The sequence below is a fragment of the Podarcis pityusensis genome (assembly GCF_964106645.2).
Source record: "Podarcis pityusensis genome assembly, chromosome: 7".
Taxonomy (NCBI): Eukaryota; Metazoa; Chordata; class Lepidosauria; order Squamata; family Lacertidae; genus Podarcis; species Podarcis pityusensis.
The window spans coordinates 22,859,042-22,882,833 of record NC_138031.1 but is presented as its reverse complement, the minus strand read 5'-3'; the positions used below and the strand labels follow the sequence as shown (position 1 = coordinate 22,882,833).

At 38.7% G+C, this 23,792-nt stretch overlaps 1 protein-coding gene across 8 annotated transcripts in view; it reads right to left on the bottom strand.

Moving 5' to 3' along the window:
- UBR5 (ubiquitin protein ligase E3 component n-recognin 5) overlaps window positions 1–23,792 on the bottom strand; it is a 65,547-nt gene that overhangs the window by 27,717 nt on the left and 14,038 nt on the right. For 5 of the 8 annotated variants that reach the window (XM_081013183.1, XM_081013186.1, XM_081013185.1 and 2 more), the window contains 15 exons: window positions 21,764–21,923; window positions 17,513–17,662; window positions 13,879–14,090; window positions 11,193–11,309; window positions 10,346–10,456; window positions 9,136–9,290; window positions 6,491–6,608; window positions 5,605–5,789; window positions 5,015–5,124; window positions 4,588–4,700; window positions 4,183–4,326; window positions 3,409–3,520; window positions 3,058–3,212; window positions 1,854–2,051; window positions 498–708 (listed from right to left, as the gene is read on the bottom strand). In XM_081013183.1, the coding sequence (XP_080869309.1) occupies window positions 498–708; window positions 1,854–2,051; window positions 3,058–3,212; window positions 3,409–3,520; window positions 4,183–4,326; window positions 4,588–4,700; window positions 5,015–5,124; window positions 5,605–5,789; window positions 6,491–6,608; window positions 9,136–9,290; window positions 10,346–10,456; window positions 11,193–11,309; window positions 13,879–14,090; window positions 17,513–17,662; window positions 21,764–21,923 (2,251 nt within the window). The remainder of the gene's footprint in view (window positions 1–497; window positions 709–1,853; window positions 2,052–3,057; window positions 3,213–3,408; window positions 3,521–4,182; window positions 4,327–4,587; window positions 4,701–5,014; window positions 5,125–5,604; window positions 5,790–6,490; window positions 6,609–9,135; window positions 9,291–10,345; window positions 10,457–11,192; window positions 11,310–13,878; window positions 14,091–17,512; window positions 17,663–21,763; window positions 21,924–23,792) is intronic. The other 3 variants (XM_081013187.1, XM_081013189.1, XM_081013190.1) reach the window with 3 other exon arrangements.

Genomic DNA, 23,792 nt, shown 5'->3' with positions numbered 1-23,792 from the left:
TATGGCTGGATTCCAAGCACTTCCACACATGCAGGCAATGGAGCTGGCGCTAGCTTCTCCGTGCTGCTTTGAATACTGCACCAGATGGTCCCATAACCTCCAAGCCCAGCTTTTCAGGACTGGAAGACTGCAGTGGGAAGGGAGCCTTGAAATAGCCTGATACACACATGGAACATTGAGCGCAGCATTTCAGATCCCACCCTTATTTCCAAGTGACTTAATTTACCAAGTGGAAAATGTGATGCTGAACTGAAACTTGTTGCCAGTTGGGACATTTGTTTCCCTTTCTATCATACTCTCTTCCTGCATTTTCCAACCGGATTGCCTTGCTGGTTTACGACATGTCTCATTACTACTGAAGTTGCTGTGTGTGTGTACCTGTGTCTGTGTTTGTGTAACTATTTGAGAACAGGTTTTAAACAATTCTGACTCATCTTTCTAGCCTTCATGCAAAAGCTCTCAGAAGAATCTCATCAGCATGAGATCACTGAACTTACCCTCTTCCTCTTTTGTTTCTTTATTACTGGTTGGAAAACACACAGATACACAAGCATGCAGAATATTTCGATTTCCATCACATCTGTGACTGAGGAAAGTCTGCAGCATTTGTGGATTCTGATCCAAGACAACAGCTTGCTCGAGGTTCATCAAATACTGTCTGCAGGCCTCATAGTCACATCGGAGAATATGCTGCATTAAAGTTTGCTTCTGTGCTCAGAAAAATTGAGAGAGACGTTAATAAAACAAGAGCAAGCAACATTCCCTTGCCCTATGCTACATTCTGCAGCCTCTTTTAGCATCAGTACTTTATCCTGACCTAAACCAAGTACGGGATACAAATGAAATAAATACCTAAAACTGATCGTGTAACATTTAAAAGTACTATATATTTAAATGATAAACTAAGATTTTAGCTGTCAAATGCAGGATCAATAAACTGATTTCAGGACAGGCAGGTTGGGAATCCTATATCCCAGCTGCAATGCTTTTAAAATTGTATGTGTGGCAAACAAATTTTAGTTATACATTTATTTACATTTTAAAAATCTTTATATCCCATTTATCCCTTTCATAAAGAAATTGTCTAAAGTGGCTTACAAATAAAAAGCAAGCATAAAAGCAACGATAATCCAGTTATGAAAACACAAATTAACAACATTTAAAAACCAACTAAAAAGTAAACACACTAGCACTAGCACTAGAAATCAATATTTAAGCAACAGAATCGAAGCTTGTTTTAAAAGGAAAGTTTTAATTTGCTACTGCAATTTAAATAAAAAGGACTATAACCTATTTTAGCATTGTTTTTAAAAGCATTTTGAATACCCAGATATCCCATCTTATTAAAAACTGTTATTTAAAGTTAATTTCTAGGGTGGATGAATTTTTTAAAATAAATCACAACATCCGAAAATGATGTTCCAAAACTGTTATCACAGTAAAACAGAGAGAAGATGAACCTACACAACTATTTGCACGTGATTCTATGAATCTATGTGCTCTTTTGGGTTTGCCCTTCCTGACCCACTTATAAGTGGAAATGTGGATTAAGCTATGTTTTTTAAAAATCACATTTTCTCCCTGCATTAAAGAGAATTTAGGTCCAGAGCACCTATAAACAGTAATAGCAAACATTTGAACAAAAAATAGACTTTATACTAGAAGTATCAATTTAGACAGCTGCATTTTGTAACTAGCAGTAAGCTACTTTTGTCACAGAGCTCTCATATCTAAGATTACTCTGTTTAGATATATTTGTAAAAAGGAAAAGTTCAGTTGAAAACACTGAGTAATCCAGGTGGTGCAAGATAATGTCTCTAAGAGAGAGTATGACAGATATATATATGAATTACCTCAACAGCCATTATAATGATAGCAGCTTTCTTTTTGATGGTTGAATTGGCAGGAAGGTTTGTTAAGGAATGAACTCCCATTCCCAGGCTGCTAATAGGTGGAAGATCAAGCCAATCAGGGTCTCTTATTCCACCCATACAATCTTTTGCCATTGGATATATAGTGCCATTTCCATCTCGAAGAATGATTGGAGATTCCTGCACAAAAAGTAGATTTTTATAGAATTTAAATTGTCATTATTTTTCTCATTCGTTATTGATTTGTAGCTCTATCACCTGACATATCAACATAGATGCACTGATGAAGCCCGTCTGGTGTTTCTGCTGATATGCCCACACAGTGCTGACGTCTCCATCACCTGATACCTCTCCCTCCAGGTAAGGTAAGGTAAAGGTAAAGGACCCCTGGACAGTTAAGTCCAGTCAAAGGCGACTGTGGGGTGCGTCACTCATCTCGTTTCTGGCCGAGGGAGCCGGCGTTTGTCCACAGACAGCTTTCTGAGTCATGTGGCCAGCATGACTAAACCACTTCTGGCGCAACGGCACACTGTGATGGAAACCAGAGTGCAAAGAAACGCCGTTTACCTTCCCACCACAGCGGTACCTATTTATCTATTTGCACGGGTATACTTTCGGACTGCTAGGTTGGCAGAAGCTGGGACAGAGCAATGAGAGCTCACCCTGTCGCGGGGATTTGAACGGCCGACCTTCTGATTGGCAAGTCAAAGAGGCTCAGTGGTTTAGACCACAGCGCCACCGGCATCCCTCCAGGTTGTGTCAGACAACAGGTGTAGTACCTGTCGTCCTCACCGAACACTCCTGCAAATATCCAGAACGGACTAGAAGACCAAGTTCAAATGCTTTCTTTGTGCAGTTTGAATAGGGGAATACATATACATTACTACAATATCCAATATCAGAAGCATGCAAGATGGATCTTCCCAAGATCCATTAACTTGTGTCAGTAGCTTACAAAGCCTTATCCCTCACTATAACATTGATCTACCCACCTTTTTCTTTTTCTTTACCACTTCCATCACCAGATAGGGATCAGGAGCACTGACAGTTAAGTCTGCCATGATGATTTATTTTTCTACATTTCTTGTTTAATGGAATCATTTATCAACATTAAGTAACCCATTAAAGAGGTACTTTTAGGGTGGTAGGAAACATTTAAAACGCATGAAGCTGAGAGGAAACAAACCTGTCCAGCAGTGAAAATAGCAACGCTCCTCTCATTCTGCCCAAGGAAAGCAATACTGCTAGTGGGGAAATTGTTTTCTTGTTCTGCTTTTCCAGTTGCAAGATCAAATATGCAATATCTAACCCAGTTCCCGGTCTTCAGGACGGCATGTACTCCTGAAAGTGTGCAAAAAAGAACACTGACCAACAAATTATTTGCTCCAAAAAATATTTAAAACCATTAAACTAGCAAATATTGATTAATGAAATTAAGATGACTCAGTTTAACAATTCTCTAATAGGATAAGTACCTTTCTTTTTTCTAAAGCAAGCAATAGATAAAATGAGAAGGAAAAAAACCCTTCATCCTTACCTTTGGAATCTACATTCACAGCTAGTATTTCTGTTTTTTCTGGAATACATAACTTTTTAGGAGTCCTCTGAAAACAATCTGGAACTTTTGGTGTCCCACCAGTTTTTACCACCTGTAACAAAAACAGATTTCTGTACATCCAATGCAATCTACAGAATTGGCTTAATTCCCCCCTCTTTAAGAATGTACAATTTGCTTGAAAAGACTAGGATTCTTCTGCAACAGCAGCCAACCAGATGCCTAAAAAGCTCATTAGCCATGCATGATGGTGAAGGCCATCCCCTCTTTTTTGTCCCCAGCATGTGATAAGCATAAGTATGTCATCTATTAATGGGAGGGCTCCACTTAGCTGTCATAGCTAATAGACAATGATCAACCCATGAATTGGTCTACACTTTTTAATGCCATCTAAGCAAATGACCAGCACTACATCCCAGCCATGTATTTAAAGTAATTTATGTGTTGCGCGAAGTTCTTTCTTTTGCCTGTTCCAAACCTACTGCCTAATGTCACAGACTCCAGATTCTTATAAAAGAAAAATTACTGTGTGTGTAATTTCTAAAATCTAACTTATGTCTCCCCTTAGATGTCTGTCTTTCTAAACTAAAAAATATGTAACTTCTGAAGACTTTACTTTTAATATCTCTGGTTCTTATATTCTCAAAGTCTGACATCTCTTTGAGATGGAGTGATGGAAGTGAACATAAACTCTAGAAACTGTGGCCGCAGCAGAGATAATCAAACAGGGCCAAAGTCCTGGCATTGCAAACATACCTGGAGCTCATCTATCCTGAGCAACCGACAATCTTGGAGAAGAGAAGATGGATCAGGATCCGAACCAGAGCTGTTTGTACAATTTGCAGTAGTAGATGTCCCCGGAAATTTTACAGCAACATAAGCACCATCCACCTTCAGTACCTATAAAAGAGAACATATTGCATAGTGTTGAAGCAGAATTAAAAATTCTCTGAAGTGAAATGGGGGTTCGGGAATCTTAAACTGTACTTAAAACATCCAGAAAAGCAAGCAGTGCCACCACACAAAACCAGATTTTCACCAACAATACAATTTCAAACCACTATGGCTAGGTTTGCTGTAAAACAGCTTTCTTCTATCCATTTTTAAAGGATTGGTACACAGCAAATTAAAGGAAACTAAGAAAGCTTATTTTATACAAACCTTCCCAACAGGAACATTCTTAACATCTTCCACAAAGACAACTTCCCTAAGAGACCACTGTTCTTCATTCACTTTCTCCTCTTCTTTTGGGGCAGGTGTAGATCGCCGCCGCTCTTAAGAAAAAAAGTAACAGATTAAAAGTCTCCTTTGTAGCATGTCTGCGACACGCATATTCTATGTCTAAAAACAAGCACATGGCTACTTATGTCATTTTTCACAGGAAGTGCCTTCTGTGAAGTTTGTGCCATCTACTTAAGTTGGTATTTTGCTAATTTTATCCTGCAAATATTCCTCTATGGAACACTGTTTCTTACATTATTCAGGAATTCAGGAATTAAATATGGATACATTAATATAATTGGCAGACGTTGCACCACAGTGGATTTCAACAGGGCAAAAAAACCCAAAACCTCCTCATATGACTTACTATATGGCATTGATGCACTGCTTGCTATTGAAGAAGCATCACTACAGGTAGAAGCTGGAGACGGTGGTGGACCCATTTCAGTTTTCACTGGTTCCTGTTTGCTTTCAGGCCTAGGATTTATTTAAAAAAAAAACAAGGCAGTTGTTACATTTATTTTCCATGAATACAATGTGAAAACTAGTTAACACTTTGGGCAGAGATACTAACTTCTGAATTGTTTCTTAAGTCAACAGAAGTTTTTGCTGATGCAATATAACAGCAAATATATACTGCAACAATATACAGAAGAACTGTTTATGGCCATTTTCAAACCATTAATTTGTATTGGGGGGAAATCAACATACTCTTAAGTATGTGGTTTGTCAGTATGAAAAGGCAATGCAAAGCACATTCTTTGTGTGACTTGCTTCTTTCAAGTATTTGCTAAACAGTCTTCAGAGCAATATTTACAGCCCTCTATTGCACTCATGTCTGTTTCATTTATGGAAACAGTGAGGAGCTGGAGTACAGAGACCCACAATCTAATGCCAGTTCAAGATCTTTTTCCCTCACCGTCTACTGTGTCCCTGTCAAAAGTTTAGAACACTTACTTTGCTTCAGTTGTTTTACTAGCTTTCTCCATGTTCTTTAAACTCTCTGGTGACCGGAGCTGAAACCTACAGCTGTCATTCATATTCCAAACAGATTCCATTAAGACGCCAACTTTAGGAATCCCAGCGCTAATTGAAAAAGCAACAGCTCCAGCATGATAGAGAGGATTATTTCTCAAACACACCTGCAATCAATCAACAAGGGGGGTAAACAACTCTTTTTATTTGTTTGTTTGTTACCCACCCTTCACCCTAAAGTCCCATTCATGCCAAATGAAGAATCAAAACTATGTAAGCAAAACAACACTTAGAAGAGGTTAAGTACTTAATATAATTTTATCAGGTTTTTTAGTAGTGACATATGGAATATTATCTCTATCTTAGCTGCAAAAGTCTCTGAATGGGTGTAGCCAATAGGGTGCACCTTCCAGAAGTTTCTGGACTACAACTCCTATCATCCTTAGCAATTGGCTATGCTGGTTAGGACTGATAGGAATTGTTATCCGACAGTATCTGGAGGGAACCACATTGGCTACCTTTTTTCCTACCACATAGTTTCCTAATAAGGGCACCCGGTTTGAAGGAAAGGAAAAGGTTAAGGCAAAAGGGCAACTACAGGCACACCAGCATATCGGAAACTTTTTAGGAGCATCAGTGACAACGCAGAGAAGAAAGGCAAGAGCCTAATATGGTTGCAGCTAGTTCACAGCACAGAGCCGCATATGAACAGGTGGTTTAAGCTCTGTCACTTCAGGTTATGGGAGCACTTGCGTTAGAGTCTATCTGCAGACTATTTGCACATGTCACTGCATCATAAAAAGGGTCTTAATGGTGGATTTGTTCCTTCTCAAAGCTTTAAAATGTCACACAGTAAGCCTCTACATACCTGAGTACCAACAGTGATATTTGGCATTGAGGAAATACCAGCACTAGACTTAGGCTTTTTATTTTTGGCTCTAGCCTTTTCCAGCATCTTCTTCCTTTGGCTAAAAGGAACTACACCCCTAGGAGGAAAAATACTAATATAAGGTTAAAAAAAAAAAAAAGAGCTGTGTTGTCTTTATTATGCATAAATGTGATTTTCAAGGTGATGTGGTATTGATTAAAAGGAAAAAAGGCAGAGCATTTTCAAAAAATCTGAGAAGCTGAGCTTCTGAAAACATTATTCCTGCTTACAGGTTCCTTCAGTGAGTATCCCATGCAGTCATATGTATGGGAAATGAGTCTGTGTAAACAAAACAGGTCCCTCCAAGAAAGTCTGAAAAAACTGAAAGCTCAGGGATGCTGCCAATCCTCAGTCATACACAGCAGCCAAGGAGACAGAGGCAGCCTTTTCCCACTTAGTTCTACCAACAAACCATTGTATACAGCATGACCAAAGACTTGCTTTTGAATTGATTTCTTAATTGAAGTATTTTTAAAGTGCCCTTCATCCTAACTCAAGCAAGGGCAGCATACAAAACTCAACATGCCAAGAATACAATACAATAAAACAATACAGCAACATCATGCATAAAGCATTCAGAGCCAACTACAAGTTTCAACAATTGTGACTGCTGCCTAAGAAAGCAAAGCAGGAGTTGTGAAAATCTGACTGAGATCTTGCTACCACATTCCCAACCCTAATTAAGCAGAGCCTTACTGACTGGGGAGAAAAGTGGAAAATAGTTTTCATAAAAAGGATAAAGCAAAAAACAAGCAATTGTATTCAGGGTTCAAATTTTGTGACCAGAAAGAAACAGAGGGAAGGCAATGGTTTCACCTCTTTTCCAACGTGTGGAATGTGGCAGTCCATGGGGCAGGAGGGGGAAAGCACTCCTAATCTTTCAGAACTTTCTAGAAGGTTCCTGCTATGATCTGTGCAGCCAGTGGAACTGTTCATAACCAACCATTGCTGACCAATGCCACTTAAATGGTTGAATCATTTAAGGACACATTGGTTCTCCTGCACTACTAATCTGATTCAATTTAATAATTATTAAAAGATTTTTTAGGCTACATTTCCAGACAAAGTCCTCTTCAAACAATGTATACAATATGCACTATGAAACAAAATAACGTTATTAAAATTTTGATACAACTTGATAAGGAATACATTCATGGTCAATTTCAAGTCACCTTTTTAATCATTGTCTGGAAGAATTAAGAAAACTTCATCTATAGATAAAGGCTTTAAGCCATTACAAATCTGCACAGCCTGGCAAAAGCACAGAAGAGTTTAGACAGTTACAGAGTAATATCCTCCCTGCACTATCAAACCGACACTCTTATTACACATAAAATCCTATTTACAAAAATCAACTAACACTATTAATAAGCAACTTGCCTTTTGTGTTAGTTTAGACATAAGGCCCCAATGAAGGAATGGAAGTAAAATTAAGCAGTTAGAACTTCTATATTGCACCCCTGCTTCTAATCATATTTTCACAAGTGAAACCTCCAAAGGACACAATACCTATGTAGTCACCCACTGACTGCCAATACAAAACTGGACTGATTCTACAGAAGATGCTAAACCACCTGTGATGAAATACCTCAACTATAATAATCACAGTTGTGTCTTAGACAACTCCGATAGCGGTATCAGCCTTGTATAAACATTTATTTACAGATTTTATGTCATATGCAGTGGAATATCTATTGTCGTAGAACTGTGAAGGTTTGTTACAGTAATAAAGCATTAACTCTTCTAACTCTGAAAGCATCCTAAATACAAAATTCATTAAAATAATTCAGTGTCAAGTCACTTAAATGCTTTAAGGACAAGAGCATGCTTTGTTTCTCTTTGATCCAAGAACAGTCCTTTCTTCAAAGCAATGTAACCTCCTAAAGAATCCTAACCAGAAGGGAAAATTCAGTTCCATTAAAAAAAGAGAAACATGCATATGAACAAGGATGGGTAAATTCAATGTACCTTAGTGACCCAGTTCACACCATGGTAAACCAGTTATTGGTTTATTTGGTTAACATGCCAATCTTACCCACTTTGCTCCTGTATGCTGTATGAGCCACAATCACTGTTTTAGCTTTATGTCAAAACTAGGGATAATGGTTAGTTTCAGTCAAACAAATAATGCTTAGGGAGCTAAGAACAAACCTTGACCACAGGTTGTAGTCTGAAGCAAACAAACCATAATCTTTGGTTTCAACATAATGCAAAACCACAAATCATGCAGAAATCACAGGGGGAAATGCTATGAATAAGTCAGAAATTAAATCGTTGTAACAAAAGGGGAGAAAACGCTATGGAAAATCACTTATAATTTTTTTTGCTCTCTGGCACCATCTGGTGTTGCATGTTTATAACGCATTCAAAATGCTGTTTCTTGACTAATGTAGCTGAGTCCATGGTTTGTTTCTCCCATTCATTAGTCAGGCAATAGCCCAGGGGGCAAGATCAGCACATTCTTAGTAAACCATTAACTGCTGTTTACCATGACATGTGAACAAGGCCGATGTCAACTTCTCTTCTATTGTTTTTCAAAGAGCAAAAAACCATTATTTGGACTCTAAACTGAAATATACACTTACCACCAGTACAGGTTATTCTCCAGCTGAGCACAGGTATAAAGAGCGCAGCAATGCAGGGAAACTATCCGCTCTCCTTGAAGTTCAGAGTACGTCTGTGCCGTATGTTCTAGTTTAGAAGCCACAGAACTCAACGTTTCATCTACCCAGGTAGCTACCTAAAAGGAATAGAGCACAGCCCCGGAGTGGATCTTAACACAAATATGACTTTGTATTCATGCAGGGCACAATACAAAACAATGCGAATATAATCTTGAGAATATTCAGGTGCAACCACTTCCAGTATAGTGCTTTGAAGTTTTGCTTCAATCCTTTTTGTTCTAAGCATGCCTTGGCCCTGCTACAACCATTTTATCAAGCCAGAAGTAGTTCACATTATCACAGAACTCCCCCACTGTACCCATGTGTGCACGCCTTTGTAGACAGTCACTCCTCACTTCCTTGAAATGAACAGGAAGCTTTCGTAGGTGGAGCCACGATATGCATCCAGCAGAGAGCACAGAGTGCCTAGACTTTATTTAGAAATCTTTATTTAAAAACCAAATTACTTGATCTCAGAATATTATGCTAGAATATTTGGATTAGCAACTTTTAATGTAATGGACTAACTACTTGTTAGTCACTTGAGACCAAGGGGAAGTTTGTCATTAAGGAAGACAAACCTAGTTCTGAAACCTTAAGTGCGACATTTCTATGGAAAATAAGCTTTCTAAGACACAAGGCCAAGAATGACTCAAGAGCCTACCCCTGCTTTATACTAGGGATGGCTAACCTGTTGCCCTCCAGATTTTGACAGTCTACAACTCCTGTCGGTCTCAGACAGTATGGCCAACTGTCGAGGATGATGCGAGCTTTAGTTCAACAACTTCTGAAGTGTCACAGGATAGCCACCCCTGCTTTACACATTCTCTACTTTTACAGCAGCTTCCTTTTGTTCTTATGGATTCTTCTTCTAAAGAAGGAAAGTTTCTTTAATTTTGTTACTAGGCCAAAGTCTCCTCAATTTTAACAGCAAACGGAGTCAAAACATTCTTTTATCTTCTTTCTAGCACGCCCTGGCTTGTTTTTGTGATGAAAAGTTCTTGCTTCAAGGTTATTCGCAAAACCAATCTCTGCAAATGATTTGCTGAAGGCCAGCTGTAATCTTTTTCTATAGAATGGCAATGCAAGGAGGAGATTAAAACCACTGAATTTTATCCTCAGTGTTTCGTACCTTGTTGTTTTCTGTGGCAACAGTTGCTCTGATGCTGTTTGCAGAAAGGAGGACGATCTTCTCGTTGGTTAATCCCAGGGACACGGCACGTGGGTGATGTATAGAAGGATTCTTTGAAACAAAAATGAAGCAGACAATATTTTAAAATGCCGCCACTGAAATAACACTTGTGGCTACCAAACATTTGGCAGGGAGGGAGACCTAGTCTTTGTCTCTCTCCCAAGTCATAACAAGGGAACAGTCATTACCCCATACCAAGAGCAATGGTATACCTTTTGCCATAGAAGCAAATGGGCGCTATTCATATATGACAGAACGTTACAAGGAAGCCAAGCAACACATCAAAGAGCCCCACCACTTTGCTATGGCTGCTCCTCTCCAGCTCTCAGGTTGCTGCTGCTGCTGAGGGGAAGGAGGAAAGATGCACAATTTCAAGCACAGCCGGAGGCAAACCTTTCCTGACTGACTTTCTCCCAGCCACTGTAATCTTCAATTAGAATGGCGAAGCTGCTAAGGAAGAGGAACTGGCAGTGGCTTTCCAGATCCAGCACTAGGCACGGCGAGCTCGCTATTCACACTGAAGTGTAATCAAAGCAACAACTGTAATGTAAAAGATTTTCCACATCTGCTTTGATACCATGTGGATGACTGCACACAAGACTTAACTTCTGAATGTGTATTTGTCCTGCAAGACAACACTATGCTTGGTAATTGTTTATTTAAAAATTCAATAAAGTTTGTAATAAGAATTTTTAAAGATGCACAGGAAGCTCTGTACTTTTTTTAAAGCAACTACATTTTTGTATACAAGAGATTACCATATTTTACAGAACATAGCTAGACATACCTGTGCATTTCTGTAAGGTTCAGATTCACTCCATTTCCACTGATACAGCTCCCCTTTACTGCTCACTGCCACAAGCTCAGAATACAGAGCACCAATAGAAATAAATTTCATCCCATCCTATAAAAGCAAACAAGTGAAGCTTAAAACTTCAATATTATGAGTGCTAAACACTCACATATATTATAAATTCATCACAAAGAAAAAGAACGGTTCAGACCATTTGGTGTCTGTGAGAAGTTGACAGGTTATCAGACATAGTTTTATATTGGGTAAAAATAATTATTTTAGATTGTATTTTATTTTTGACATTGATAAGGTTTGGGCTGTGTCATTAGTGGGTTCTGCGTAATTTCAGAACTGAAATTTAAGGGGTTCTAAAACCAAAACAGCACAAGTGACTCTTGAAAGATTTATCAGGCAATGCTAACTTCTGTATACTCAGTGGTTCAATGGTTGTAGATGAAGAAATGAGAAAGGTTTTACAAAGGAACAAGTGTAGTGGATTATATGGTCATTCCTCTAACACTGGCTATACAAGTGGAAGAGTTTCTAGTTCTATTAGGACTGAGAAGTGTCCTATACAGAAACCAATCCTTGGAGTAATATAGAAGAGGTGTCACAAAGGAGGGTTTGGTGGCCACCTGAATTTGAATTAGTCTTCATTCAAAAGAAATGACGGAATGTTTTGTTGTCATCTGTAGAAACCTCATCTGGAGAAGCTGAAGAAATGCTGTTGTGCTTTGAACAAATTACTGAATTATTAAAATCAAAGCTCCTGAGTAAGTCAGGATTTTCAGGAAGAAGAAAACAGACCAAGCTTGGGTATGATAGGAATTGCTGGACTATTATGCATGAATTGAGGAGGTCATTTGTTAAGATGAAAGAAACCATGGAATTCCAAGATTTGGAATTTCTCCTTGAATTAAGGAGAGAATATAAACAATGGAAGCAGCAAAAGAAAACCAGGTGCTATGCAGTTTTGAACACATATTATGCTTGCATCAAGAGGCAGATAATCTTTTTGGAAACTGATCATGACGGAAACAAACTGAGTGCCTATTTTTGAATTACCTTTACATTCAGCCCAACAGCTTTCTGATAACCACTTGAATTGGTGTGGTGAAATGCTGTGACCTTTCAATGGAGCATAAAACATTTTGATCCAAATTCTACCTGATCATTGAGGATTAGTGATGTATTCTGTTAATCCAAAAGACTCTACTGAACTTTGGACACATGTTTTATATCTTGCCCTTCCATCTTCCCCAGCCATTTAACTGCAAGTACTCCAAAAATGTTTAAAGCACATAAAGTTGTGGTCAGTTCTCTCGTCCCACTTCTCTTGCCTTGCTCTAGGCAGGGACATTATATATCATGTCACAGCAAGCCTCCTCATTCTTCGATTCTCCAAAGAAGAAGCAAGCCAGGAAGCTTGACTGATGACGCGTGTCTTAAACTGAACCCAGGAGAATACAAATCCAAGAGAGATGAGAATGGAATAAACAGGCCAACAGCTTAATGTTCCTGTGCTGGGCATCTCAGGTTAAAAAATAAGCCCACTGCATCGAGTAAGATTCTGCTAATTCACAACAGCTGTAGCTCAGCAACTGAGTGCATGGCTTGCATGCAAGAGGTCCCCGATTCAGCTCCTGCCAGGTAGGACTGAAAAGATCCCTGCCTGAAATTTGCAGCTTCCTCTAGACTCCACTGTTCTCAAGACTCTCCTGCACTTCAGATACCCATTTAATTATATCTCCTGCTTTGTGAAAAGGCTACTTCACAGTATGTACCCCCAAAATATTGGAAGCAAATAATGAAGGGGAGCAGATACTTGCCTACACTAATTAAGAGTCCAGACTGGCTTTCAGTCTTCTGGGAAAGGAAGGCACAAATATAGGAAGTAGTTTGAAAGACAAAATAGCTCATGTCCATTCAGATAGGACCACTAGCAATAGTAAAGTTCTTTAAGCTAAATATATATCATATGGCCCACCCACTCTTCACAACATTTGTTCCTTAGAAGAGCAGGGAGGAAAAGAGAAATAGGTTCATGGCTGTTTTTTATACCATCAGAGCAAAAGGAATCATTTTCAGCTGACACTAACAAATAATCACACTTCTCGAATGAAGGAGGAAAATAACAGCAACAGTGTGAAGATGAGTTCTTTCATCCGCAAGGTGACAGAAAACAAGCGAACCAACTGGTGAAAGGGGAAAGAATAGACAGAAGAAACGCAAAGGATCAGCTTAAAAAAAAATATCACCCCATTGCTTCAAAGGTTGGCAAACGCGTTGATAAAGACAGAAGAGTACTTGTTCAGGCTCCCAAAAAATATCAGTTGACACAATTAATTTTCTGTCCAAGTGAAAGGGATGCTAACTATAAACTACTTAAGGCAGGAGGCCTATGCACACTTCCATTCAAGCAACTCCCTTCTATTAAATTCAACAATACTTAATTTTCCAAGTGAATGAGTTTATGATTGAGCAACACATCAAAACTGAAGTGACATGAACACGAATGATCCACATTCAATGTAAACATGTCCATAATATAGGATTTACACGCAGGGGCATTTGATGAGGAAGGTGGCAGGGGGAGGAAAGAGATAGATCCACATTTACAGACAATACAATATATTTCAATGTTTGCATTTTTAATAAAAATAAAATACAACCAAAATACCTTATCCGGCCACCACTGCAAGTCCTCTCCTAAAGAGACCGGACTTTGGACAGGTGTGTTCTTCTTGTCAAGGTTTGGCTCCCCTTCTTTGCTTGTAGAGCCTCTTTCATTATCAAATGAGGCTCCATCAAGCCACCTTCTTTCACGCAAACGTAAAACGGACTCACGTTCACGCAACAGCTCAGAGTCTCTCTCTAAGGGAAGAAGGAGAACTGGTATGCAATTGGGTCACACCAGTGGGATAAAAGTAAGCCACTCTCTAGTAAAGACCCTTCAGGATGCAACTAACAGCAGTTAAAATCTACTTATAGATTTCACTTAAGTGTAAATATAAAAATGACATGCAACACTCAAAATATTAACCCTTTCAAGCATATGTACTTTGGTACTGCCAAAATAATTTGAAATGCAAGAATGAGACTAGAAATAAAGTTCAAAATCTGAAGTTTCAAGCTACTCAAAAAAATGAATTAACAGAAGAAAAAAAATTACCTCACTGTTTACTTAGGATGAGATAAAAGGTGATTTAAGATTTTTGTAGTACCATATGCAAAGAGTATATTGTGGGTGATCTTATCAAAGAACAGCAAGAAAAATAGATGCCACCAAACAAGGCAATGTCTCTTTTAGAGACTTTTTAAGCTAACCAAAAAGGAGTGTTTATTAGAGAGTCTCAGAATTTTTCCCAACCACCACCACCACCACTTGAAAAGGTTAAAAAACAATCTTAAACTTCTGTAAAATTTGCTAATCCAACCCCTTCATTTAAACAAACATATAGGACTTGCTTTGATTTTTAAAAGCTTGTGGCAAAGTTGCTTAACTAAAAATTTTTGTAGTCAGACAACGTTCTAAAAAAAGATTTTTGAAGGAGAATGTTCCTTACCAAAATGCTTTCCCTCCAATTGGCCTAAAATTGTCTAAAGCCAGTACTCTCCAGTTCTCTCATACAATTAAAATTTTAAGTCAGGTAATCAAGCTAAATATCCAAGAGTCAAATATACATGGAAAATAAGGATTTTTTTCATCTTAACATAGAAATAACCTTAGAAAGGAAAAAGGGAGTGATTTAAGAAAAGTCAGAGGTTGAATATACATGCACATAATGCATTTCACATACGAGTCTTCATTTGTATTGATAAACTTTTTAAGAACAAATCTCTCATCTTTCCTCCTTGCTCTCTTTTTCCTTCTGGTATCTGTCATTTCATTCTCTTCCTTTATTTCAAAACTAATCTCCACATAGCTTACTTCTCTTCTTCCCCCCCCCCTTTGCTTTACAGCCCAATTCCTAACAACTTTTCTTTTTATCTCCCATGACCCATCTACTTGGACTAATGCTGGGCCAAAAATCATCTCCCACCCTAATGGTAGTGTTCATGCCCCATGAAAAGGTTTTGGGGGACATTTTCTGCAACTTTGGGGGCTAGTAAGGCAAATTCAACAAATTGAGAAAGGCCTCCCTCTACGATATGAGGTGGTGGAGGGTTCCTTGCGCTTCAAAATAAAAAAGTTAATCAAAAGGCAAAGAAGGTTTCCTTCTGCTTGAAAGAGAGCTGAAATTGACCGTCTGTTGATAGGTCCTATAAAATGCTAAATAGGAATGACTAAATCATGATGAGCGATTGTGTTCACTGCTTCAAACAGCAGTAAAAAATCTTCCATTTGAACAAAAAGGTAGTTGTGATAACCTTTTCCTTCATACTGATATCAGTAATTTTCAGTCTCTCTCCACTTCTGTGCTTGTATGAATTTTATTGCCATTGTTTACACCAGAACTATGCCTTTGGGTTAGGGAAGAGGAGGAGGAGAGGGGTGTACTGGGGGGGGGGGCGCTATTTATTTATTTATTTATTTATTTATTTATTTTTAAAGATGAACAAAAAGTAAAAACATTAAGGAAACCCTCAGACACCTCATATTGTATAGGTAAGCCCTCTTGTCCCCCAAAATGCATTCAATATACCACCCCCCTCAAAAGGCAACTCTGGCTGTTCTAAGTCCACCCAGTCCCCATCCCCAAGATCACTGGGGGGAAATGGGCCAAATAGGTCAAACTTAAGCACATTTAAAACAGCTTTTAGAGATGAAGCGTAGACTAGAGGATCGTGTAAAGCTTCTCCCCACCACCTTCTGCATAAATTCCGCTTCTTTCCTCCCTCCAGCTTTGGAATTACATGCGGCCATTGCCAATCCAAGTTAAGATGAATCCAAGCATGTAATAAACTCATTCCAAGAACCCTAATGGTTTCGTCTCTCTTTTAATGTAGAAACTGAAGACAAAGTGTGTGCACTCGAAGAGGTAGGAGGAGGATGCATGTGATCCTGCAGCCTGCACTCAACACCTAAACCAGGGGTCGGCAAGGTTACCAGATGATGGGCCGGTTTACACTCCATCAGTTGTAGGATGGGCCGGAGCATGTACGCACGAGCACTCTTCTGGGTCAGAGGAGCGCCTGTGCGCCATCAATCCGGAAGTTGGTCCCCGTGCCACACTGGTAAGAGCGGACATGAGCAGGGGTCGCCATGGGCCAGTTAGACAAGGCCCGTGGGCCGCTACCGGCACATGGACCTTAGGTTGCCGACCCCTGACCTAAACCCTAGCTTCAATGTTATGTCTGAACCATGTCTCAAGAATGATGACAAGGTATTTTGTTCTAATCCTCCACGTCATAATTTTATGACGCTAGATTGGATAAATCTAACATGTCGAGAAAATTAAAATTATGCCTAATACGTACAGCAACCATTTTACTGATCCTAACTTGTGATAACACTTAGATATTCATGTATTGGAATATCTAACAGAAAAAAAATTGGAATGGGCAGAGCAATACTCCATGAAGATCATGATAGAGGTTGGATTAACAATTGGCAAAATGTTATGGATACGCATAATAGTTATTTTTAAGAAGCTATGAAGGAATAACTAAGTATCAGATCTGGTATTACATTTCATACGCTTTTCAAGTCATGCTTAGAACGTGACGCCATGCAAAGTATTCTGTCATTGCAATGGGTTATGAATAACAGACATGGAATTTGAGCACTGCAAGCCATTTCAGAATGCAGTTAAATTCCAGCTTGCCTGACCTATTGTTGAGTATGTCATTATTACTACGCTTTGCAAAGAAAATGTTTACTCTTAGAGCAGTGCATAAGGAGCAGTGGAAGAGCTTTCAATGCTACCTACTGGAACAGATGTAGGACTTCTAACTATACTATTGAGTTATGCCTCCAGACTCAGGAAGGCACAAAATTCCTGGTGTACCATGGATACTGAGCAATTGAACTCCCTTTCAGAATGTTGCATGAGAAAAACATTGAGTTTTTCAGTACGTACTCCCTAAGTAGGCATGGTTTTTTAAAAAATGGCTTTAGGCAGATTGCTTTTTGAAAGCCTCATGCACATTTCACCTGTCAAACTTTTCAAACATACTGCTAGCAATTAATTTCACACACTTACATCATACAATTTTTACAGCTTAATGCAAGAAATTTTATTTATCTGTATTTAAAACAGAAAAGGGTTGTACACACAAAACTAAAGACAAAAATCACCAGCATGTGCTATAACTAGTGTACTGCACAGCAATGCTACTTATTTACAAAGAAAAAAAAGGTGCAAAATTACCTCGGGACGAGCTTAGCCTGGAAAGTGATGAGCGCCGAAAGGATGGATAACCAAAGTAACTAATATCTTCTGAAAACATAGCATCAGCATCAATAATGACACTTGGGTGAGCAGAATGTATGTCAGCATCCAGAAGAGACATAAGATCCTCTATAAGAGGAGACAAGGATCTGAGGTGAATTATCAGCTACTTGAAATATCATCTTGAAAGACCATCACCAAACAAGACAAATCCACCAACAAAAACTGATGTTCTGTTCTTCAGATTCCCTAGCGTACGGATGTATTGCCTACTGCTCACATATGCGATCAAGCAAAATGTCCTGATTTAAGAAACCAATGTTAGCTATATCAACTGCTTGGTCTAAACTAATCCAGACATGGTTCAAAGCTGGAAGCGGTTAAACAATATAAAAAGAGCAAGGCTCAATAAGTTTATGTTCCAGAAGAAAGCAGATAAAAAAGACTTCCTCCAAAGCGAATAAAGCTCATGTTTGCCTATTACTAAGACAATAACTTCCTAAACTGGAAAGTGTCATTTTTAATAGAATCTGCTGATAACTTCTGCAAGAACTCTTAAGCATGCCCCCCCCCAAACAAACTCTACATTTTCTACCGTGAAGTAACTGATTTTAATGGTAGGACAGTGCCCCGTCTTTTAATACTCTATCTTGAGATGATAAAGATCCTACCTTAGGTGCTGGAAAAAAAAATCTGCCTTCCTGACTTTCTGTTAAATTCTATTAAATTTATTTTCCAACACAAAGCAGGAAATGCTGTCCACGTTGACGGCAGATATATTTTTATATTTCTGGCAGTGTTTTTCAAGCTCTGTAAAATCACACCCCGCTTCTTACATTAACTAGGCTTTCCATAGACATTCCCAACCACAAGCCTTGCTATGGGTACTCATCTAGGTGCACTGAATGCGTCCACCCATCGTGGACATCTCTCTTTTAAAGTAATCTCATTGAGACTGGCACTTTAACTTTGAGAAACCCTGATGTTTTTATACATCTGATACCAATTATACATGCAAAATTGTTTTCAGCTTCTTTCCTCCCTCACCCAAAATGTTCTTCACTGGTACCTTGCACCATCCCAGGGATCCCTCCACTAAGTCAAGGAAACATAGGTTTATGCAATCCTTTCAGCGTCCATCCTAAGAATCACAACCTCAACACTAATTACTTTCAGCTTCTCTGCACATGGCACCCTCTAGAACAGTAGATCCCTGCCCCAAAAAATAATCCCCACAAACCACTTGAAAGTTGCTGAGGGTCTTGGCAGACCACTTCATAATTTTTCTGCCTGTTGTAACAACTGTAATGTGCTGTGCCTAATGCTATATGATTTGTAACTGTGCTTTTACTCACATATCACAGGGTACCTGAATGAAGCTTGCAGACCACTTGTGGTCCACAGACAATGATTTGGGAATCCTTGCTCTAAGAACAAGGATGAAGAATCTGTGCCCCTACAAATGATGTTGGGACTACATGGCCAATGGAAATTTCACCCCAACAACATCTGGAGGGCCACAGCTTCCCCACCCTTGCTCTTAAAAAAAGTGTTGAAAATTTAAATTACTAGTAATCAGTGCTTTTTTTCTAGAAAAATAGGTGCTGGTATTCACCATGAAGCTGTTACAATTAAGTGCCACACTTTTTAACAACAACAAAAAGAGGTGCCGGTACTGGTACTATGTACCAAACAAAACATTCCTTACACAGATATCACCAAATACCCAACTGGATAAATCTACATATGTAACTGAAACAAGCCCAAAATCTAAACATGCTAAAACAACAACACCTATTTCACTATCTGTCTGTGAACTATTACCTCTGAAATATACCTAGACAAAGCTAAAGCCAATAAGGCACACCACCAACTTGACCTCTTCCTAATGCACTGTTCAAAGCCTTCAACAGATGCTTATTTCATATGAGATCCCCCGATGCAGTGATGATTGAGAATTTGAAGGTCACATTAAAAATAAACAGTAGAGCTGAACTCTCCTGTAAAAACAATGGAGTAACTTGGCTGAATAATTTTGCTTCAGTGCTGCAACACAGATTCCAATAGCCACATCAAAACTACTGCTGCAGCTCAGAAGCCAAGTATTTTCCTGTGACAATGGCCATCAGAACACAAAGTTAAGATAAATAACCAAAGAAACCAGAATGTTGAACTCTGGAAAATTCCATGTATATAGAATACCAGGAAAGGGGGGCAAATACTAAACAGCAAGGCTTTGCTCTCCAAGCAGCACCCTTTTTCATGCAGCCTCAGGACTGTCTCACGTCCATATTTTATCAACATGAGACAACTCTGGCAGTTACCTTATGGTGGAGATGCACGTGCCCCAACATGCACCTAGAATACCATCGCCTTGTATCTCAAGACTGGGACTTGCTGAGCATCTATTGAACCTTACAAGGGATGTGATAAACCTCCCTGACCCAAAAGTGCTGTCATGTCTGAGGTAAAAGTATCGCTGTGCAAATTGTTTTGTTTTGTTTTAGTAAATTTTACCTAATTCATATTTAATGTCTCAAAGCAACAGGAGCATTATAACTGTAAGCACACTTTGTAGGAATAAAGGTTTTTTAATAGTCATGCTTTCAAATATGTATTTCAATAAGTAAAAAAAGTGGTGCTTTGTCTACCTGTCTGTGAATCATCTGCCACTGAGTTCGTCCCAACAACAAGAAATCACACAAGCAAACCAAGCCCCGCAAAAGACAGTCTAAGAGAACACTAGCCTTTGAAAGGGGTTGGGGATGTAGGAGATACTCTCATCCCCCTTCCTTTTGTCTGTCACAGAAGCTCAAGACAAGAAGAATGAGATATGGAGACATGAAAAAAACTTTAGCTGAAAGAAAGGAGCAGATAGGGAAAATTTTGCTTGGGCATTTTATTAATATTTTAAATAGTCATCTATGGAAGATACGAAATTTAGCAGCTAGGTTTAGAGACTGCCATAGTTCCTTATCTCAAAGGCAAGGCACAAGCCAAGAGGCAGAGCATATTTATAGAATGAGAAACACGAAAGCTGGATGCATTAACAGCGCAATACTTTTGACTGCTTACTCAGAAGCAAGCCCCTACTATGATCAACAGAACTTTCTCCCTAGTTTAGGATTTCAGCCAAATATATTTTTAGTCTTCCCTTTACACATTCAAAAAGGCCCAAAGCGGCAAAAATCTGCACACCAACCAATGCAACAATTTTTAAAAACCTTTTTAAAAACAGCCACCAGGAACAGTTCACACAGATTGGTATCCAGTCATTATCAAGGAGAGCTTCACATGGCTCAAAGTTACATTGTATAAATAGGCCCTTTGCCTAACAAGCACCAAGGTTGTCCCTGGCATATCATACATTATGAATCACACAACAACAGTAATGTCAACTGCTGTCAATATTAAAACAAAATTGCTAATTCTTCACTTGTCAAAACAAACATGCAAATTATTTACAGGCTTCCCACTTTATAAGCTTCCCACTGTGGCCCTTTGTATTAGACAAATTGTGCACCCTGGTTCTCCAGTATTTGAGGAGCAACACAGTCTAGAGATCTACATATACAGGCTTTGTGTGAAAGTGCATATGAGGTATGGAAAATCATGCCCCAAATAGGAATGCCTATCAATTATATAAAATGCCAACTTACTCAAGACTGGTACATTTTAAGTGTACAGCTGTTCTAGCATAACTGTCTCCTGATAGTTACAAAACAGAAGGTCTTAGCAATAAGAGCTCTTTACACTTGGGGGGGGGGGAGACCCTCTTATAACAATAATAATAATTTATTATTTATACCCCACCCATTTGGCTGGGCTTCCCCAGCCACTCTGGGTGGCTTCCAAAAAAATACTAAAATACTGTAATACATCAAACATTAAAAGCTTCCCTAAACAGGGATAAATGATGATGGTCACAATATGTACAAGCTTTCGTTATACCAGACCTCGGAACTGTTGCTTCAAATCCAATAACTTAACTCAAGACATTCACTTCCATACAAGTTAACCTTAGTTTTGTCTTGCCTATTACTTTCTCTCTTATTTACTGGAACCAAAGAGCAATCAATATTTCTGTATCTCCATAGGGTACATAGCAAAGAACATAAGGCTAACTCTTTACCAGTACTGCAAACTGAAAGTCTATTGCACTTTGACAGAATAACTTAATATTGCTTTTAATGGTGGGGAAAAAAAAGGGAAACATTGCCGAATACAAACCTCCAGGAAGGTAAGATTCACTCGCCGTGTCGTCACCATCATCCCCATCTTCATCATCTCGGCTCAGCAAGTTGTTGACTGCAAGATTTACATCAAGATTTGTCCGCTGGAGCTCTCTGATAATTACACTCCTAGATTTTCCTTGTAAAACAACTTGTGCCTATGCAAAATAGAATACATTTTTAACAATGTAACATGTTACACCACCCCAGGTAATTTTCATCAGCAGAAACAAATATTTCTGGAGTAGTAGAAGTCAACCATATACTCAATATAAGCAGATATCATGTTTAACTGGAAAAAGGTAAACAGGCTGGTTTTGGATAATGCTAGTAAGTAATGTGAAGTCTCAGTAACTTCTGGCTGTGGAGCAGTTTATAAATCTGTAAAGATAAAAATCTATTGCTTATTTCTATTCTTTGCTGCTTAAACATTCCTTCGCTCCACTCCACAGGCTACTTTTAAAGAGGCTACCGATGTTGCTTTTTGGGGACATCCTTAATAATAACTTTCTTATACCCAGTCTTCCAGGAACAAGCCTCCAGCAAAGACATGAAAGATTCATGCCACCCTCGCCTCAAAGCTCATAGCACACAGTGTATATATATGGGTGATTCAGGACTCCTCTCTAAGTCGGTGGAAGGAGTGAGATTCTGACTTCTGCCAAGCCAAAACTCTGCAGCCCCTTGCCAGGAGAATGGGCATGCCAAAACGTCTGACAGCAGCTGTTTATTTACTTTCAAATCATGCTAGACGGGTAACAAATGTGAGAACATGGTCCAGAATTTGGAAGAATCATTTCCTATCACATGAAACATTTGCTCAAGTTGCCAGGGGAGGCCTTTCTGCTCATGTAGCTTCAGAGGTGAGGCTGGCTGGGGCACAAGGAAGTGAGTTCACCATAGCAGTGCCCAGAATAAAAACTTATGCAACATTTGGAAAAAAAACTGTCGTTCAGGGAAGCTTTTGGCCTAAGAGGCTGGAGATATTTCATCTGACATATTTTTACCTGACACATTATTTCTTTTGGATATTTGCTGTTTGGTTTTTTAAAGTATGATTGTATAGTAGTTTATTTTAATGAAGTATGCCATTTCAGTAACTCAGTACAGATACGGCAGGGATAAATATCCTGCCAGATAAAAATGATTTTCAGGGACTGTTGTGCTTCTCTATTCCTTGGCTATACTGAATATGTCAGCGTGTATCATATAGCACAAAGTCTGCCTCTTATAAATATACTAAAACTAAGAAATTAGAAAAGCGATTATCAATTTACAAGGAAGATGTGAATTTACCATTAGAGAATATTAGTTAACAATGTGAATAAAATCAAAGTGTTCTGGTGCCCTGGAGGGGGTGGAGGAAGATACCAACAGAAAGAAAGCATAAAAATAATACAAACGTGTGCAGTGTCTGAAGAAATTTACCCACAGGCATTATAGGAAACAGAACGTAATCTCAGAGCAATTATCAATTATCCCTGGGAGTCCAGGGCCAATTAGACTAGTCTCAAAGGCCTGAACAAGCTCCATCATCTTTACACAATACTAAAGAAATACTAACCAACTAACCTACTTTTAAAATTCTTGCTAACCCTCATGTCAACGGAAATTGTTCCTTCTCAATAATCTGTAGTATGCCTGCTAATCTTTAGAGAATCGTCAACACAAATGTTTTTCCAAATGTTTGAACAATAAGTGACTTGCATTATGGGTGGTGTTTATTTCTTTATTTACTGAAATTTGGGCCAGGTGTTTTTCAAAGGCTGACTCAAAATATTCCAGTCTCAAGACCACAAACCAAAATGTGCTCACAGTCAACCTTAGCTTTACATGAATCTGATGCAGATACTCTGCTTTTTCTCATGTTTCCAAACATTGTGAACATCTAAGGGCACAGAAGCATCCCATCTTCCTCCAATATATATACATATATGTAAGAAACTTGCAAAATAAATAAAGAAATAAGCAAGCATCTCCCAGTTACTCCTTTTCCACAACTTTGAAATATTTCATCACAAGAAAGA